The following is a 22,351-nucleotide window of genomic DNA, read 5'->3' as shown; positions in this document are numbered from 1 at the left end:
AGATACATATTTAAATGGCACTTATTATAGAGGTGTAGAGAAGGGGGGGTAATTAGATAAGCCTTGAATTTTATATTCAATACGAAGCCTGTCTTCATCTAAAAAATGATACAATGCTGCATATGTATTGAAATTGTAAAAGAGTTATTTAATGAAAGTTTCATATAGAAGAAAGTATTTTCAAATAAACTGTTCCTAATTAGGTGAATAATGTTGATGAAAATTGACAATTAAAATAACTGATACACTATTAGAATATTACACGAAAATGTTTTTTCATTGAGAATCAATCCAAAGTCATTACTATTAGACGTTTTTTTTCTTGTAGAAATAAACTATTTGGGAGCATAATTGGAAAAAAAAAAAATTCTGCGCAATCTAAATTTGACATCATTGGAAAGATTGTCTCATGTAGAATATGATTTCAATGATTCTCTGAAATTCACTATATATATATATATATATATATTTGAAAAGTTAATTATGGCTAAATATAGACCAATTAGCATGATGATTAAAAAAATAAAAAAATGAGAATAAAGGCTAGCTAACCAGGTTTCGTTCCTTGCTCAACAGAGATAAATCGACGGAAATTACACTTAAAAAAAAAAGTCATGAATATGGTGGGGCAGAAAAAAGAAACCGAAAAATAAACGGGGCAAAAAAATTACTTAGAAATCAAATAAAGTCCTGAGAGATTTTCTTTTAGCTTGCAAAGAGAAGGTTTCAAGGACTTAATAAAAATAGTTTCTACAATTTTTAGATGATAGGGAGAGTGTGACTTATTAAGGATCGTAAACATGTCAGCACTGAAATTCGTGGCACATGCATGGCTATTTATAAGGTGCTCGCAAATCAAAGAATCATACATATGACTCAGAACATCCAAAGGCAAAGAATTTGCAAAACGAATCTTTGATGGTACGTGTTGTTTTAAATGAAAGTTCAATCTTTACAATATATATATATATATATATATATATATAAATAAGGGAGTAGTCACCAACAATGTGTATTTTTTAACATTATTTTATTATTCCGTGTCTTGGTTTTTCAATGAGAATTATGTTTGGATCATTGTAATAATGTTTTTAAGTCATTGAAATCGTTTATGCGCGTTTCAGACGGTCTGTGATGCGTCCTCGTCAGAAATTATTTTCAAATGTGTTGGAGATCCAATGTCAATTCTGGTTTGGCGATGGATGCAACAGCAAAGACGTCACTTTTTTTTTTTACATTCTTTTCCTCCTTCGCAGTACGGGTTCGAGCCTGCCTGCCTATTATCACTTTTTTTTTTTTTTTTGCTCAACACACACTTCCAAACACCCGGGCTAGTTTTCAATAAAATAAAATTGTCTTGCTGAATACAGCCTCCATGATGTTATTGAACACGTTTTGACCAAAATGAAATATACTTATCTAAATAAAATCGGTAAGCTAGCTTCAGAATATATATGAGGGTTTATCTCCATAAACTTTGAAGGAGTAATAAAAAACAGGAAGTGAATCTTTATATACAGATAGAATTAAAATCTTAGAAATGAATTATAACATTTTCTTGCATTTTCACTTCCATCCATTCGCTATCAATTTGAATGCATAAACTTCTGTTGATGCATTTACTCTTTCTTTGAAATTATTTTCCGTGAAGAGAATATTTTCAGTCAATATTTCCCTTTTTAGTCGCGTGCAAGCGACTCTATAAGTCACTCCGTCTGTCCGTCTGTCGGTCTGTCTGTAACACTTTTGTGTTTGCTCTTTTTGGTTAAGATCAAAGGTCTGTTGTTAATAGATGCTGTTCTTAGCTTTTTAAGCTTTTCTTGGCCTTTTGGCCAAGATCAAAGTGTAGTATCTTTCCGACAGATACTGCAAGCAAAGACCATATGTGGGGGCAATCCCACATATAAGACCTTGGTCAATGTAGGGGCAACCCTTCATACCAATTGTCACTATCCAGCTCCCCTACTCCCTGGGGAGTTGGTCCCTGTTTCCCCTTCACTCCTCACATTAAAAATCGGCCTTGTGCCTAATTTGCTCGGTGGGGGAGCAAATAAATACTGTTTTCTTGGCCTTTTGGTCAAGATCAAAGTGTAGTATCTGTCTTACTACATGCTGTACTTATTGTGATATAAAGTGGGGGATCACTTTTCTGTATTAATTTAATGTAAAATGATCACCCACTTTACAACCAGTCAGCCTCAAAGCCATTCAAGTCATTGTCTAGATCATTCAAGTTGTTTTTGAAGGATTCCAGTTATTTTTTAAGCATTCGTCATTCTTAAGGTCATTCAATTCATCTTTAAGTTCATTAAAGTCATTCTAAGTCATTTACTTTTTATTTATTTAAGTAATTTCAGCCAATTTACGGTCATTTCAGTTTATCTTTAAGAATTTCATGTCAATCCTACATTCACGCATTCATTCATTACACGAGAGCACGCGACTAATGGCTATCGGCCTTGGTCAGAGTAAATGTACTCAATCAAAAACTCACAAAAGAAAAAGTGAATTTCTTAAGATTGTCTATTTGACACTCAAAATGTTGTAGACCCATACTCTATCATAGCTATCATACCAATCTAGTTCGACCTAAAACAACTTATGAGTTAAATTAATCCATGAAAAAATTTGAAACACTTAGTATCATCTTCTATGTGGGTTTTTTTTTTTTTTTTTTTTTTTTTGCTGTTTCGCTCTATTTTTACTCATTGCTATTCTTTGCCTTCATTTCTTTAAGTGCACTTAAACCTCGTTCATCCCTTACAGACATGTCACTTATTCAATTGTAACTGATAAAGATCTTCTTCGATAAAGACATTTTAATTAATGGAAAGTATTCTATACTTTATAATTTTTTTAAAATTTAAATTAGGTTATGCTAGTCATTTTTTTTTAACAATACGATTTTAGAAAACACTCATTTAATTTTGTATTGATATTCTAAAAGCATTTTTATGATGATTTTTTGTGATACTTTTTCCAATCAAATGTTTTGTAGGGGCAAACAAATCTATGGATTACATCTTAATATTAACTGTAAATTAATTTGTACTTTTGTTTGAATTTTAATTAAAGATTTTTAAAAATTCTATAATTTAGGATTTGGACTTTATTTGAGAAAATCCTTTATAAACTTTAATTTGATAAAATAAATAAAATAAAAATAAATGGATTTTTAAATACTGAATTTTTATAATTCTTTCGTTGAATTTGAATCCAAAACCTTTTCACTGCAACGATTTTTAAACACAAATAGACATGAATAACTGATACTATTAATAGATAGAAGCATTAATTTCATCAGAATATATATACACACTAGCAGAGATACCTGACGTCATATGGAGTTATAATTTCCATAAAATACATCCAATACCAAAAAAAAAATAAATAAATAAATAATAATAAAACTAAACAATCAGCTTAATATTGTAAATTGAAATGTTTAAGTTCATTTTGGAACAAAATCGAAGTGAAAATCATTATACTTCAGATGAGATTCAAACTCAACGTTTGTAAGTATGGTAAGCTAACTAATAGAGCCGTTTCGGCAGTTAGAAGAGATGCCATTAACTGCCTGAACGGTGGTTCCCCGTTCTCGATGTCTCTGGTGAATATTTAAAAGATTTATCTGTAGTTATGATTGGCAATGTTAGGACTTATGAGTGTTCTTTCATTTCTTTATTTATCCCTGATCCGAATAAAATGTTCAAATGATTGAAAATGCTATTCTTATCTTTAACACGTACCAATGTTTAACCTACGTGACTCAGGAAACAGATTTGATTATGTTCCTTGTATTAAAAGCGATATTAAATACAAGGATACAGGGATGGGGCCTCTAATATATATGTTTTATTTTTTTATTGCCATTTTATCTGTTTAGTTACACATGTTTCGGTTGCCGGACCATATCTACGATCCAGCAGCCTCATCAGACCTTACTGTAAGGTCTGACCAGGCTGATGGATCGTAGATATGGTCCGGCAACCAAAATATGTGTAACTGAACAGATAAAACGGTAATAAAAAATAAAACGCATATTTGCTCTGCAATAGTATTGAACACTGTCTCCAAGTTTTTACTAATTACCATTTTTGCTATATATATATATATATATATATATATATATATATATATATATATATATATAAAAGTGAAATTGTCTCTCTGTGTGTATCTACCTTTCCCTACACAACAACTCAATTTTCAGTCTACAGGCTCAATATTTGACATAAGGGGTATTGAAATTTGGGAAAATCTTTGTAATCGGTTTTCAGCCAGAAATTTGCCTGCCAAGAGGTCAAAGTTTAAAGAGTTGACCTTTGGACACTCTACCAAACTCCCCCGCCAATTTTGGATCCAAATACTTGAAATTTTAGATGTAGGTTACCTGGACATGAGTCACATGATACACCGGTTCCTGTCAAATCATTAAAGTTAAGCAACGTTGAGCTTAGTCAGTGCTAAAATAGGTGACCATTTGGGAATTCCAGGTGTTGTATGTGTTCTCTGCTTATCTTGGCACTGTTTTCAGTGAGTCTTGGGCCTCTCCTTGCCACTGGACCCAAGCAATGCCGATTTAGGTGTAGTGTGATTGTGGATTGCGCAACCCTTGCCTCAAAATTATATGTGCAGCTACATACTAATATATATATAATAGTAGAATTACCTCATAAGATAGCTTGAATGTTGAACTTTCACAGCCGGCTGTAACATGAAGGTCCAGAGTTCTAGCATTGAGATTGATATGCTCATTGAATAAAGTAACACTCATGACTCTTCAAAAAGAAGGAACATGTCTGTAGATGTTTATATATATCTATATATCTATCTATCTATCTATCTATCTCTCTCTCTCTATATATATATATATAAGTGTGTGTGTCTGTGTGTGTATCTATGTACATTTCCCTACGCAATAACTCTGTCAATTTTTAGTCTACAGGCTCGAAATTTGATATACAGGTTACTGAGATTTGGGAAAATCGATGTGATCGATTTTTGGCCAGAAATTTGGCGATTAAGGGGTCAAAGTTCAATTATTTGACCTTTGAGAACTTTACCAAACTCCTCCGACAATTTTGGGTCTACGCACTTGAAATTTTAGATATAGGTTCCTTAGACATGGATCTAACTTAACTTGATTTGAGCCCAAAACAATAAATTTTAAGGGGTCATAATAGGGGTCAAAGTTAAAAAAAAATTGACCTCTGCGGTCTCTTCCAAATTACTCAGACAATCTCTGGTCTAAATATTTGAAATTTTACATAAAGGGTATTCAGAGATAGGGCAAGCTTTTTCATCAGTTTGGGTTGAAAATTTTTAGTCACCAATATATAAATGTATGTATGTATGTCTGCTTGCATGTCTGCCTTAAACTTTCAATAGAGGCGATGGATTTTACCAAGATCAGTATCGTTTTAAAGTTCGACCTCTCATAGGACAAATATCGAAAAATTGGCTAAAAACATTAATATCTTCCCCTTCAACTAGGCACTTTTCTACAGGGGGGGGGCACATTTTTCGCCGATATTTTTGAAAGTTATCCTCTCCTTTAGATTGTCGAGCCTTAATTTAAAAAAATGTCACTTCCGGTTTGGCGGTGGTTGTAACAGCATAAATGTTCTCTGCCACCAATAGCAATGGCCAGTGACTCTTTATCTAAAAGTACTTCTTTCAAACTGCTTGGCCTAACGTTCACAGGAAACATGAGTTGGAACAATTACATTGAAAGCGTTGCCAGGGCCGCTGCAAGGAAGGTAGGCTCTCTCTACCATGCTAGAAAACTACTAACACCCGAAAGTATCCTGTACCTCTATTAGGCCACTATTCTCCCATGTATGGAGTATTGCTGTCACATTTGGGCTGGTGCATCTGTTACTAGTCTCTTGCTCCTAGACAAAGTTCAAAAGAGAGTCACAAATCTGATAAGCCCCAAACTGGCATCTAAACTTCAGCCTCTGTCCCATTGACGTAATGTTGCATTCCTCTGCCTGTTCTACAAGTATTTTAATGGTGAATGCTCTGGCGAACTGCAGACACTTGTGCCCCCACGACGTAGACACCCTCGACAAACCCGACACGCAGCTAAATCCTACCCCCACACAGTAGAGATCCCTAAATGTAAAAGATCTTTCTACTCCAGTTGTTTCTTCCCCAGAACCGCTAAACTCTGGAATTCCATTCCAAGCCACTGCTTCCCCAACTGTACTGATGTACAGAAGTTCAAGTGTAACGGGAACCAACATCTTGCTGCCCAAATCCCAACATAATACCCCAGTAGTTGTTGCCCCTGATAGAAGCCCCCTACACCAAAGTGGCAATTTTCCTTGTTTGGGGTGAAAATCTAATAAAAAAAAACAACAACAACAACAACAAAAAAAAAGTTAGGTTTTATCCCATTCTTTTCCTCCTTTGCAGTACGGGTTCGAACCTGCCTTACTACTACCACTTTTTTTTTTTTTTGCTCAACATACACATCCAAAAACCCGGGCAACACCGGGCTGAAATGCTAATATATATATATATATATATATATATATATATATATATATATGTGTGTAAAATTTTGTTGAAAATTCAAAGACTCACGTTTTCTTTTTTATAACTTCGTTTATTTCCTGGATTTTTTCCATTACAGTTGTTTCATTGACGAGTAAGCAATTTTACGACTCATGTTTCCATAAAAATATCCTGTCCCCATCAATTTTTACCCGAATACGATGTCCAGCATGTTAAAAATATACCATTTGTTGTAAAACTCTAATGGATAAACATCTGAAGAAGTTGATGGGGACAGGATATTTTTATGGAAACATAAATCGTAAAATTGCTTACTCATCAATGAAACAGCTATAATGGAAAAAATCCAGGAAATAAACGAAGGTTATAAAAAAGAAAACGTGAGTCTTTGAATTTTCAACAAAGTTTTGCACTATATATGCTCTGCACCTATTGAATAGATACATTGAGCTTAACTGAAAATTAACAGTGACTGATTTTTAAAATAACAATCTAGACCCGTTAAACGAAAACGGTATACATTAAAAGTAACGATATTTCAAAAACAAACTTTAAATATATATATATATATATATATATATATATATATATATATATATATATATATATATATAATGTGTGTGTATGTTCTAGTAATATAAACACACTCACAATCTAAATATGAGGTTTATCAAAAATAAAATAAAATTTTGGTTCTTTTAACAATTATTAAAATACTTTTACAAGGTTTCTTCAAACATGAAGTTGAACTGAATTAAATCATCCTGGATGAATTATATCTTATATAAATACAGGTTTTGTCTGTTCATAACATTTTTAAGCATATAAAATACATTGCAGAATTGATCTAATTTTGAAATATCAGAGATCTTAATTACTGTTAGAAATTGAGAATATTGTATTAAAAGTAAATAATAAATTGCTGCTAAATAAAATGGATGCAATGACCGGAAATCAAGACTGCAACCTTGAGAACTTCAGTCTGAGGTTCTACCAACCGACCTACTTTGACTTGCTTTGCAAATAGAGCTTTAGACATTACCTTAACAATATAATTATAGCTTTGGTATGATGTCAGAGATTTATGATTTATGTCAGGTTTCAAAACATGAATTTATTCATAAGTGATACTAAAAATAAAAATTTGAAATTAATTAATAATGTTCCAAAAAATTGTTTTAACTATATAAATTGCTTTTAGCTTTTCACAATGATGTAATACACTCAACTTAGCAAAAATGAGCTACCAGAAGGAGAATATATTTCCTAGTTGTATAAAATAACAAAAATAATTATAATAGTAAAAAAATAAATAATTTTAATCAAAATGGACAGAACACAGAGACACAGCATATATTTATATAATTGTTTTTTTTTTTTTTTTTTCAAAGGAGTCACTACTTATCAAGGCCCGGAGGCCACTCGAGGATAAGGGTAAATGAGTATACAGTGATCAAAGGGAACGTGTCGTAGTCATCGTTAGTAGTGGAAATTTGGTAAATTGGATTACTCATCAAGAATTTGTTCATGTTGGACTTGAAGACAACCCTATTGTAGTCAGTTGGAAAGCAGGAAAATGGGACAGAGTTCCACAAGCGTGCAATTCTAAAAAGGAAGCTTTGTTCATGGAATCTACATTGAGGTTTAGGCACATGAATTTTTCTCTTAATAAATAATATCTATTTCTTTATAATTTTATTTGAATAAAGTATTAATCATATTGAATTGTCATACAAATTAAATAAAACCTATTGCATAAAGATTTTTCAAGTTATATATATATATATATATATATATATATATATGTATATATATATATATATGTATATATATAACTTGAAAATTGAAATACGCTGTGGAACTCTGTTCCATACTGACTACAATAGGGTTGTCTTCAAGTCCAACGTGAACAAATTCTTGATGAGCCATCCCCTTAAGTAATCTAACATAGTAGTAACTACTTCATTTACTCCCATAAATTAATATACGAAAGTATAAATTTATGCGTAAACTTTAAGTATTTACTTCAGCAGTGCTCAATACGTAGGTAGAGCTAGTTAGTAAGTTATAAAATATATATGGCGATTAAGCTACACTGAATATTCCGCGTTTCATTCACTCTAGGATTCTTCAGGCTTACGCAGAATATTCAGTGTAGCTTAATGGTCATATATATTTTATAATTATATATATATATATATATATATATATATATATATATATATATATTAGTTGGAACATATACTTACAGCAAGTAAGCTACACAAAACCGTGTATGTTTCATTCACGAGGGAAATCAGATTAATTATGTGGATTTCTATGTAAAGGTTGGTTTTTATACCTAACTATTGCTTACTCTAGTCACTAACCAATCAGAGTCATTGGTTTATAACCCCTCCCTATTTTTTAATGTGTGTCACACCCTTTGTTTAAGAGGGATTTAGTGGTTCCCACTTTTTAATAAGTTAAATGAATAAAAGATAACCATACTCTGATGCGTGGGAACTAAAACAATTTATCTGTCACATTTCTCCACGGACATATTGGTTTTTTGAAGACTCGTCAGTGTTGCTATGTGCAGTGAACGCACCAACCTTCAGGTTCAAATTCTGAACCTTAGAAGTCACAGAACAATAAGTCTAACTACTTTACTGTCTTGACAAACTTGCTTGCTGCTAAAATGTAGGAGAAATATACCACATTTTTAAAAACAAATGCATTTGAATTCATTAAAAAAATTTTGTTTTTTTTACAATATTCCTACCAAATATGAATGTATTCTGTATAAATATTGTTTAACTACAATGAAGTTAGAGATTATTTTAAGTAAATAAAATAAACAAATATCAATGAATAAGAGAATCTGAATTGGGTCACGACTCCTCCACATATACTATAGTTTGGAAATTTTAAGTTTTCGCCAGATAAAGACCATCTAAGTTTAATTTCTTTTTCCTTCAAAGCCGTCAAAGAAAGATGCATAAAATTAACTACGATAATCACGAAACATATAAAACAACCAAGTTACAACAAACTCTCTTTCCATCAGATAAGTTGACCCTGTAAACTCATCGTTTGAAGCATCATTTCTTCCTTATATTGTTTATTCAACTTTTGACCTCATATTTAGCAACCTTTCACTCTCATTTGAATAACTTTACATCTAGCTTCTATTTATTTTCCTCCTCACAAGAGAAGAATTAAGATATAAAATTGGCCTCGTGCTACCAGATCAGGCTGTCTGAAGATATTGGCTTCCTGAGATAAAATACACCTAACATTGATGTTTTTGTGTTTTTGTTTTTTCTATTCCCTTTTGCACAACTTAATTATATTCTACAAGACCAAAACAAAAACAACAGCCCACCTTTTCCCCTTCTTTTCTTCTCCCTCCCCCAACTTCTCGACTGGTTTCCTAACTTAAAATGTACCAAACATTAATACTATAACTCTTTTCCCTCTCTCATTGCAAAACTCATTCATGTTCTGCAGAGCAGGGAACAAAAACAATAAAATCCACTACAAGACAAACAAACCAAACACTACAAACTAGTGATTGAAGATACAAAGAGTTTGAAGAATAAAAAACTTCTACAAAATAACTAGATGCAACATGAATAACTCAAAGGGGTTGATGTACCATACTGGATTCAGCACTAAATAATCCGAAAAGGGTTGATATGCCATAAAATAAAACAACCAAATCAAACTCTACAAATAAATATCCGAAGATATATAGAACTTGAAGCATAAAAGCTTTGCCCAAATAACTGAATTCTGCATTAAATAACCCGAAAAGGGTTGATATGCCATAAATCAATCAATCAGATATGAGGTTGCCGTTTAATGTGGAGAAAATCAAGCTCCCCAAAAGTGGTACTTTGGATTGGGAAAAAGTAAAATTTCCCCAGTCTAGAAGAATTTCTTCTTCACTAACCAAGGACAGAAGAGATTAAATGTAATATCAGAACAGATACCAAAATTAAAAAAAAAGATTAAAGATAAATCAAGTTTATTCATTCGAAAAATAACTAAAATTACTTCAATTCAACAATAAAGATGATGAATTTGATCAGTCTGATACAAAAGACAATCTTATTCAAGAAAGCTAAGATCATTGAAAGTAGTTTTCAGAGGCACACGTGAAACAAGTGTAAAAATGTACTTTTTATACATGAATAAGATAGGCAGGGAGGTTATAAGAGTTATTGCCATTATATGTAAGACTTACAAAATAAATGATAAATGGCACAGTCTTTAAAAAACGGTTCATTTTGAGAAAGAAGGAAAATTGAATAAAAAGAAAGCTGTGTCCATTCAATTGCATGTCTAGCAATGAAAATGCATATGCAAGCTTTAATGTGACAGACCAACTGACCAATGGACAAAGCCTTTTATAAAAATAAAACACATGTAAAAATTTATTTGAAAATTTGTATTGTCATCTGTATTATTTGAATTCATCGGACTACTGTTCTCATCTTAAGTGCGATTGTCACAACGTTTTGGTTGATATAACCTATGACCTTCTTCAGGTTTATCTTGTCGAACTCGGGAACTTGGACGGAATTTCGAGCGGAAACCTTTATTTAATTCATGGATAGACTGGATAGAGGTCCTAAGTAATTCGCAATTGTATTTTTCGGTCGCCCACACTGAGGATTGAAACTTCAATCTTTAAGAGAATATCACTTTTTACAATTAATTTTTCCAAGTACTCTAACCACTGTGCCACGAGTTCTTGCAAAGACGGTCGGAGGTTATATCGACTGAAACGTTGTGAAAATCACACTCAAGATGAGAACAGTAGTTCGATGAATTCAAATAATATGAATAACCAATCCTCATCTCAAAAAATCAGAATCGTATTATGTTTTAATTAATGCAGTGTTACAGACAAAATGTAAAGATTATGATAATGCACTACATTTCAATTCATGCAAATCACGTTCTTATGCATTTTGAATTCTTGAATCAATCCAACCCAAATTGTTGGCATATATACAGGACCACCGTCATAATCGACAAGCCAATTTTTATAATGCTTGACTGAGCAGTTTTACAACATTAACATAAATTGAGTTTGACAAATTAAATATAAGTATGACCATCCAATGGAAGTAAAGAAAAAAAAATTTCATAGATATTGTACAGCTATGTAAGTTTCAAATTCCTCATTGCCAGTGTTGTAGCCTTATATGTCATTAATAATAATAATAATAATAATAATAATAATAATAATAATAATAATAATAATAATAATAATAATAAACACAATGGCATAGTTTACAAAAAGTATATTGGCAAAAGTATTTTACAGAAGTACACGTCATGATTCTGGGACCATAACTGCGACAGATCACTACATATATCGATGTTTAGATATAACTATATTTATTATCTTTGGGTAAATCCATTATTCCTAAAGTGATTAGATTTGCTTACCTTATAACAGATATGCAGGGCAAATATAAAAATGGACCATTTTTATTCTTGCCAAATTAAAAACTTTTACTAAATATTATGCACTCCAACCATCTTATTATTCTTTTGATGTGTACATGCAATACGCTTTTGAGTAAATCACTCTAAACAGTTTTGAATAGTTTTTGATATATAATTATATTTAAAATAGATTTATCTTCTGAGTTCTCTGAAAAAGAAGCGTCTTTCAAATGAAATACAAAACAACAAAAAACACACACACACAAAATTCCTTATTTCAAGCACAAAATTATCTTCTTTTTTTTTTTTTAAATGAAAAAATAAATTCAAAAGCTACAAATGACGACGCACCAGATAACATAAATATTAAAACTGCACTTCTATATGTAGACAGAAAAAATAATTTCATAAAATGTTGTTGAAATGATATCTTCATAAGCAAACGAAAAGGGTCTGATGACACATTAGGTAGCAGTACAAAGCAGAAATAAACATATTTATTCATGAATACGCAGACTCACACTCACGCACAAGAATCAATGCTGAGATTGCAAACACAATATTGAACTGGCACTAAAATACACACACCTTTACACAACATTTATAAAATAACAAAATAATGTTTATTATATACAAGTTGGTAGACAATGAAATAAAAGGCATACAGAACCGATTGAATGTTTTAGTATTCGGAAAAAGAAATCATTTTATACTTGTAGCCCATTATAAGCTATATAAAATCGGTTTTAATTGTTTAATATTAGGCCTTTCAAAAGCAGATGAGTTAATAAAATACATGCCCTTTAAATTATTTTCTCGTATATATATAAAAAAAGTCATGGTGATAGAAGAAATACTTCGTTGGATTGAACAAAGGTGAGAAATGAATACGGTGTATCAGCACAAACATACACACAACGAATATGAATCAATAATGAACCAGAGAAATGAAGAAATAGATCCACCAAAAGATTCTTTCATGAAAACAAATTAATAACAGACGATAAAAATATTAACAAATTCAGACGAAACAAACTAAAATACTTTCTGCACATTTGCGCAATTAGCTTCTTTTTTAAAAAAAAAAAAAAAAAACAAGATTCAATTTTTATATTTTATTTAATGTTTTTATTTCAATTTCATATGACTGATAATGCATTTATTTTTACTGAATTATCATAATGCCAAAAAATAAGAAACCATTTGTAATTCAAAAACTGAGTTATTGTTTTAAAGTGTTTTGTTAACTAAATATTTGCATTTTTGAGTTTGGAATTTTTGCTATTATTTATAACTTTTGGACAAGTTCTTTTACCTTGGTTGTTTTTATCACAAAATGTTGACCGTTTATCCCTCCAACTCTTTACTTCAAGTACCTTGTGTCAAACTCGGAAGTCATGATTGAATTTTTAATCCAAATATTTATTGAAGCCATCGTATCTCAAAGACACATGGTCATGACAACTCTGATATAAATTAGACTATTCCGATTATCGTGTGGCTCTATGCTTAATTCTGCACAAAGATAACGAGATGAATGAACAAGTTAACTCAAAGGATGTCACAAGACCTGGAGAATGAAGTGTGAAAATTGTACCCAAGCACTAGAATAAAATTTGGTCTAAACATTCCATAAGAGTTTCTGAATGTGACTTATGGCACCTGAAGAAGTGCAAAGAGCATAACAGCTGAAACGTTGTGATAATAACAACTGAGATTAGGAAACCAGTCTAAAAATTGTAAATGATTAATAAAATAAAATACTTTGATGATACAGTAGACGCCATTTTGAAAATAAATTCAAAGGTGTTTATTAACGTTATTTTTTTATTTTCATGTTAAAGGAAATAGAAACAGACGTTTTACTTTGTTATAAAATAGTTAGGGAAACTTGCCAAAAATATTGAAATATTCGTAATGTGAAGAAAGTAATATTTAGTTAAAGTTGTGTTTAAGAATCAGACATACCACAATAAATGACAAAATATACTCATAGATCGAACAGAGTGAATATTGCTATGTAATAAAACACATTATTCGCGATGGAAACGATGATAGATGAGAACCATTGAAAGGAAGGATAGGGTAGACACTTTCTAAATTCATTTTATTCATTCTTTTTGGTTATAAAAGCCATCACAAGACTATTCTAATGTAAGAACTTTTACTGATAACAAATTCAAAACGATACAAAACAAAATGAAATATTTGAAGTCGTAATTTGACAATAATAATGCACACTGAATACTGAACATGTTAATAAATACTAATTACTGATGTCGATAATAATAAACATGTGTTGAATAATTTATGTCATAGAAAAAAATCTTTTTTGTTTGATGTATTTGCAATTAATTGTATCTATAAAAATGTTACCAGATTAATGTAAAGTGTGATGCCAGAACATGTACATAAGTATGCATTTTTGCATAAAATATTTCCAATTCATCGAATATCAAGTATTTTAGTTAAAGACTATACATTACAGTGTTTGTTTGATGTACTCAGCATTCAACGATCTGGTCATACAGGATCTGGGGTATTAACTCATGTAGAACCTATGATCCAGCACTTTATCATTCTTTTTTCAACTTCATATATATATAAGCCCACACACAGTAATAACACCCTTAAACCTTACTTGCTTTATTTAAAATATGTTAAAAGTATTTTTCTAAAAAAAAAAATACCTTTAACATATTTTAACTTTGTATCTAAAATATCAACAATTATTTGAAAACTAATTCTGACGATTATTTTCAATGAAAATATCTGAAACATTTTATCTATCACCAATAATATTAACAGAAAAATCGATGAAAAATATAATGCAAATATTGTTTTTATTGGGAGAAATTAATTCCATGGACTGCATGTGTTGCAATGAAAAATTAGTTGTCACGAATTAAAAGTTATAAAATATAGATGATAGTATTTTAATGTAAATTATATTTAGTCTGTTTAATTTTAAAATTAAAATGATGACATTGAATATTCTTGCAATATATTATTGAAGCATCTTGACTTAATATTAATAGCTTTCAATTGGTACATTCTCTGATTCTACCCAGTTGTGGTTTGATTTTATCAAATTGGTTATTTTATCTAATAAATGACGATGACTAAAAATATAAGAGGAAGATTTCTTTATGTACATGAATAAACAAATCTGCAATGATCTATCTTCTGGGAATAATCAGAGAATTTACTAATTGAAAAAAATACAACAAAAAAAACAAATAAAAAGTAAACAGTTTAAATAAACATCACAAAATTTATTAATTAAATTTGATATTAATATGTGCCAGTATTTAATGTGCATTAAGTGTTTCATAAGTTTATAAAAGCAAAATTTACTAACTTAAAACCATAAACTTGAAAATATGCATTGGTTTATGGATTAAGAATATTTTTGGAACATTTAACAAACAAAACCTAAATTTAATTTTAAATAATTTTTAAGTGAGAACAGAGAATGTTTGAATATTTTCAAAATCTAATGAAAAAAAAAAAAAAAAAATAATAATAATAATAATAATAATAATACAGCAAGCATATCAGTGGTGGTAAAAAGAAATATGAGCGAACTTAACAAACGTTTTTTAACCACACAACAAGGATGAAAACTTAACATAGACAGCCATAAATATAAAGATTTGAAAAAAAGGTCCAGTCTACTTACAGAGCTCGCATTACTTGTCTCTGAGTAGTCCGAGGATGCATTTAACGGGGGCCCATTAGACATATGGGCATTTGCCTCAGTTTCAGTCTGCATGTCGAGTGAATCAGTCTGCATGACAGAGTATATAAACAGGAACTCAGTCAGGCAAATGTCGCTGAAGAATCCGACAATTGGGAAAACAACTCAACAATTTGGCCATCACAGACTCCAAGACAGAGACATACAATTGGAAACTTCTCTAAGAATCATTGCAGATAAAAAGAAGATTATTTGGCTTTCTTTTAGACGGTTAGTTTTTTTTTAAGACTCTTTTTCAAGCCTGATCCAAAGTTCATAAATAAATATTCATAATTAATCTTTGATTCATGTCTGCATCCATTAACACATGATTTGTAAGAGAAATGAAGTTACTTTTCGTTTTATATTTCAGGTTTTCTATATTGTTCTTTTGACTCAACTGAGGTTGATCGCGTAAAGTTACTATACTGCCAGTAAAGGTCATTGTTGCAGTGAATATAAACGAATCTCTATGTTCAGTTAAAATGATTAATCTCCCCCCCCCAAAAAAAAAACTTTTTTCATTCACTCACTTATTTGCATGCATTAGAAACAGTTGAAAGTTAACAAGACTTACACGATCATGTCCCTCCCCCTACCACCTGTCAGACAATGTTAGCTTCTAACAAAAAACTGAAATCTCTTAAATAGATTTACTGAATTGAAGTTTGAAAAAAGAATAAAACAAGATGAAATTTTCTGACTTGGAAGAAAAAAAAATGATCATAATTTTTTTTATTTTTTAATGGATAGATATTTTATTTTCAATGTCTTTGTCAGAAAATAAAATTAAAGAAATCGGGGGAAAAATCTTTCACATAAGTGCCTCATGCTTCCAAGCTGCAGAATTGTAATTCTCTAAATAGCTACAAATTCAGTAATTATTTTGAGAAGTCCAGAATATGAAAGGAAAGAATAAAAAAAAAAAATCCATTCATAGAATAAAATGTTTTTTTTTTCTGTTATTAGAATAAAATTTCTATGAAAACATTGTCCATTTTCACGAATTTTCATACTTCAAATTCATATGTTTCATCTTGCATCTGCATTTGCGTAGCAATTATGCAAATAAATCGATTACTTTTGGATTTTTAAGTTTTAAATGCCTTTATTCATTTAGATAAGGAGATCAATTTGAAATTTCTCTTCTCTAGTACTCACTAGTATGATCATGGGTTCATATGTCACGTGACTGTTGACAGAAGACTTATGAATAATTACTAGGGCTGTGACAACAGAATATTCTTTTCATTCTTTTGACTTTCGGGTATATATCTGACACAGTAAGACACAGTCAACCAGCCGAGAACCGCATCAGTCGATATAAAAACATATAAGATATTAACGGATATACACTCAAGAGTCAAAACAATGAAAAGAATATGCTGTTGTCACAGCCCTAATAATTACACAGTTTGTCTCTGGTAGATGTTTCATGATTTTCCCCAGACATTTAACTAGAGACGTCTTTGTTCTATTTATATCAAGGATGCTTAGATAATTTACTTAATTTGTAACTCTTCGAGATTTCAGTGAAATATTTTTATTTATAATTTATTTTATTTAAATATTGACATAAATGCAGATTTAGTTTTTAGAAATAATAATTTATTTTGATGTAACTATTCAATAGAAGAAATAACTTTTCAATAAAAGAAAAAAATGGTGCACATTTTCTCTTAAAATTTGAAACCTAATATCTATAATAACAAAAAGTTTGTCTCCTTTGCATATATTGTCATCGATAGTTTACTACCTACAAACACAATATTTTATTTTGATTCTTCAGTTTCCATTGTGGAAACTTGATCCATGTTCTTAACAAAAATGTATTTCTATTCATTTTCAGACAAATAAAATTGTATGCCATTCGGAATTATTCTACATTGGTGACAGTTTTTTAAAAATGACTAACAGAACAACAGAATCAACATTATCTGATGTTAATAACTTGTTTAATCTCGATAGAGACAGCTAGTATACAATATATTACGTAAAACTGGTCAATACAAATGATAATAGCATGATAAGTATTTACTAGACAGCTAGTTTTCTGATTACGATAAAAAAAAGTACCTGTAGAAGGTCGAAAAATACAGCGCATGAAACGTTGTGAACATGATCAGACAAGGAATTTTATAATTTTTCACAACATTATTGGGCAATTTTCGGTAGATGGTATTTAGTTGCTTCCCAATGAAAGCAAATTAGATACAAGGTCGTTGCTTGCAAACACGATTGCTTTTAAAAGGTAATGTTAACTTGAATTCAATATTAAATGAAGAATTATAAATTATTATTATTTACTCACTAGGAATTGTCACAGGAGTCATTATTGGGGATTGATCACTAACAAGTGGTGTTTTATGGAGTCTAAGTGACAAAAATATTCCCCGGATTTTCAGTAATCCTCGTTTCTTTTGAAAACTGTTGCAAATCATTTTGAGTTATCACAACAGTCATTTACCATTATTTCCTCACTGACAATGACAGTTGGTCTTCCCTGGAATTTGAGTGGCGACAAGCATCCTTAAAGTTCTAATACAATCTGCACCCTTCCAGTGAAGGTTTGGTTAATGCTCTCACTCTGATGTTTTTCATGTTCCACAACCAATTTCTTTGTATTTTTTGTGGTGCAGGAGTGTGTGTGTGTGTGTATGTATGTATGTGTGTGTGTGTGTGTGTGTGTGTGCGTGCGTGTGTGTGTGCGTGTGCGCCGATTTTATGGAATTTCAGGTAGAGTAAATTCCCTTATTACTATTATTTTCCTATATTGACTTGTACTTCTTTTCTAACATAATTTTTATTTGTCTAAGACTGTCTTTCTATGAACACTGATAATCATATTTCAACTTGCATTAACAGTCAATAATAGGCTGAGAAGTTGCGCAAACTATTACTGATACAAGATTAAGAATAAGAATAGGTTGTAACAAAGGTTTTGATCGTTTTTTAGGACTTAATAAAAACAATAAAACATACGAAAATCGAATTGCTTTAATTATGAATTTTTTTCTCTGTGGTCTCTTTTTCATATATCCATAAGATTTCCAAATGCCACATTCATAAAATTCCTTAGATTTAGAACGGGAAAAGAAACTCATTTTCGACTTCTCTTAACTTTCAATCTACTGAAATGAGTTTGCAAACTTATAATGAGATGATTATCTATTGGTGACTGATACGTCATTTAACGGCCATATTTGTTCTAAGAGATATTCGTTTTTTTTAATATGCAATTTGATGTCTAATACAACGCTTCATGATGATAATGTTAAACTTTACACAGAATAAAAGATCTACAAACATAGAAAAACGCTGTCTTACACAGTTGATCAGAGAATAGAAATATGACATATAAAATACTGTTTTATTTTTAATGAGTCTTTAAGAAACAGACCAAATTTTGTTATAACCTGATAATTACTAAGACATCTTTTGATCAAAAGAAAAAATCATTTTTTTTTTAAATAATTATTTAAAAATACCTTGAATATACAATTAATCGTTTCAGAATTATTTAAAAACACTTTAAAATATATTAAATCATGTAAGTTTCTAAGATAAAAGAATCTAAATGTCACAGCACCAATTTTGGTTGAGATCAGATTAAAATTTGCAACGAAATGGCTTGTTGATGCACATTATTTCAAATCCATTGTAAATAGATTTTCATTCATTGTAAGCAAGAAAAGATTCATAAAAATGTATTCATAACATGACCCCCCCCAAAAAAAAACGTGACTCATCTTTGCTTCGTATTTGTCTATATTTTATGCATCTTTCATGTCATAGTGAAAACCTTTTTTTTTTTTTTTTTTTTTTAAATCGTGATCGATACTAAAATCTTACAATGAATTTGTGTGTCAAATTTTTAGGTGATTGCTATTAAGTGCACCTGAAATATTTTACTTGGTTTTGTTTTAAATTTTGAAAAGAAAAGCCCTCTTACAAATCAAGTTTATCGAATCAGACAAAGGCAAAGATTTTCTTATTTTCAAATTAAATGGACATTAGAGAGGAATATACAATGATTCACATCTATTAAGAATGTCTGTATCGTCTCCCGGCCCAAAGTCATGCTCATACAGACAAACTTTGAAAAAAAAAAAAGAAAAAAAAAAAAAAGAAAAAATTGTTTTTTGGATTAAATATAAAATTTAACAAACAAAACAAAAACCCTAACAGTATTTTCTTAGAATTATTTCAATGGTTTACATTCATGGTTTTCCTCTAGTGATTTTTTAAAATTATTTGAATTGGATCAGAAGAATTGATTCTTACTTTTTATTGATTGATGATCAAACCAATTCCAAACTTAAGGTATAAAACCATTCAATTTAAAGCGTAGAGAAATTTTGTCAAGTAAAAGTTTTTGCATTTCTATTTTAAAACTGAATCAAATCAATAATTATCTTTGATTATTTCAACTGATGAACACAAGATTCACTTTACTGAATGTTGAAAATCAATTGAAATATGAGGGCATTCAATAAATAAGGTGAACGATTTGAATGAAATAAAGTAAAAATTAAATTCTGCATTGTTTAGAATTGTTTCATAGCAAAAATTATTTGTTCTCAGACAATTCAAAATGGTTGTAAGTCAAATGGTGTGCTCCAATTTTTGAACGTTTGTTATCAAATCGGATGGTTGATAAGTGCAAATCATGTGTAATTTGCAAAAGAATTCGTGATGAATACAGAGAAATATATTCTAGGAAACGCTTACAAGTGGACTAATTTGAAGACAAATATCAAAGTCTTCAATATTTCAATGATCATCTTTCAGTAAGATGTAAAAGAAAGGATTTATACTGCAAAAAAAAAAAAAATGAAAAAAAATGATTGAGAATAACTGTCACATTAGTTCAGATCTGGCCCCACCGACTTTCAATGTCACCCCTCCCCCCAAAAAAATTTTTTTACGCAAAACAAAGTTTTCAAGTAGTAAAGTAAAGAGTACCGTGAGAAAATGGCTAACAAATTATTGCAAAGATTTCTCTTAAAAGAATACAAAAGCTTATTTTTATCAATGAGGAGAATGTTTTAAGGAATGGAAATTATATTGAAAAAAAAAACAACATTTATTTCATTTATTTTATTTTCTGAATAAGATATGAATGTTTTTATTGTAAAAAACAAAATCACCTCATTTATTGAACAGCCTTGTGCAATAAAATAATTAGAGAACATTCCAAAATAGCTTCAATATCTTATCAAAGCCATCAAAGAATATCCGCTAAGTATTACTATTGTAAAAAGAACAAGAATATGTCCCCTGTCTTCAGGTGATCGGAAGGGTCTTGATTTTTAAATTAGTTGATTAATAATAATTGAAAGAAAATTTTTTTATGTTTTTTCGTCATTTTACACCAAAAGTTGCCAGTAATCTATATTTGCTATTTCTAAAAGTAAAAGCATTAATTTAAATCACCTGAAGATTTAAGAACAAATGAAAACAAAATTTCGGTTTATAAAAGTTGTCTTTATGATAAGCAATCTCAAATTCTATTATCTAATTCTTTTTATGATTCATAGACTGTGACACATTCATATGTGGTTTTTAATAGATTTCAGTAATTGTGATTAATGAAAAAAATTTTTTTTTTAAATGCTTCAATTTTACTTCAATAATCATGAACATTTAGAAAGTCAATGCATTTTAATAACAGAAAATTTATTTTTATTTGATATTAATTTTAACTTAAAATTTTAGTTATTAAATGTTAACATTATTGTTTGTGTTTGCAACATAAAATGTTACTCCCTTTTTATTTCAGTTATCTGTCTCCCTCCAAGTTTATTTAAAAATCAGTCATTGGGGGTTCCGTTAATGTTACATTTTAATAAATAAAAAAAAAAACTGATTCCGTTAATGTTAAATTTTAATTGAACCCCCCCCCCCCCCCCAAAAAAAAAAAACTGATCCCAAACCCTCTAAAAATTTTTTATCTCAAATAATTGGTAACAGGTTTGGATGACAAATTAGTTAAAATCACTACACACATTAAAAAAAAAAACCCAAAAAACAAGAACAAAAAAAGACATTATTTGAAAATGATTCCCAATGAATAGAAAAGTACCCAATTAAAAATTAAAATAATAAAATGCTCGATTGTCATGGAAATGCACTGAGATTCAAAGGGTTTTGATTATTGGAGGACACACACCAAAAGCTGGATTGTTTACAAAGGGAAAAAGTTTTTTCTTCTTTCATAGTGCTTATAAAGAAGTAAGCAATAGTTAAATATGACAAATGAAGGGCAGAAAATGAAAACAATGTTTTCGGTGTTAAATATTGAATGGGCAGATAAATGCGAAACGGAGAGGTCAACCAATTAAGTGATCCATGAAAAGTATTCTAAGATAATACTGATTTTTCTAGTTTGCATTTGTAAACTGAAAAGCAACGACAAATATAAGCCAGACAATAATTATGGCAATCAGAACACAGAAATCGTCATTACTTTTTCTTTTCTTTTTAAATAACGTTTTCTTTTGAGAAAGCATAAAATTAAAAAAAAGTTTATTTGCTAATTCTGAAGAAGAGTTAATCCTAGTCACATAAGGAGTGGCCATTTTTAAATTTAGATTTTTATCTTTCTAAAAGAAATTCAGGGAGAGAGAAGGACTGGAAGAA

At 30.1% G+C, this 22,351-nt stretch overlaps 1 protein-coding gene across 16 annotated transcripts in view; it reads right to left on the bottom strand.

The window, feature by feature from the left end:
• Positions 1 to 22,351, bottom strand: part of LOC145292181 (MAGUK p55 subfamily member 7-like) — a 752,193-nt gene that overhangs the window by 218,572 nt on the left and 511,270 nt on the right. For 9 of the 16 annotated variants that reach the window (XM_080138452.1, XM_080138454.1, XM_080138453.1 and 6 more), the window contains one exon: positions 15,653 to 15,760. The exons of the other annotated variants lie outside the window; for them this stretch is intronic. In XM_080138452.1, coding sequence (XP_079994578.1) covers positions 15,653 to 15,760 — 108 coding nt within the window. The remainder of the gene's footprint in view (positions 1 to 15,652; positions 15,761 to 22,351) is intronic. 16 annotated transcript variants of the gene reach the window in all.

This window comes from Euprymna scolopes, chromosome 13, assembly GCF_053919585.1.
Source record: "Euprymna scolopes isolate OS-2025 chromosome 13, ASM5391958v1, whole genome shotgun sequence".
In the NCBI taxonomy this organism is placed as follows: domain Eukaryota; kingdom Metazoa; phylum Mollusca; class Cephalopoda; order Sepiida; family Sepiolidae; genus Euprymna; species Euprymna scolopes.
This window is presented reverse-complemented; position numbering and strand designations above follow the sequence as displayed.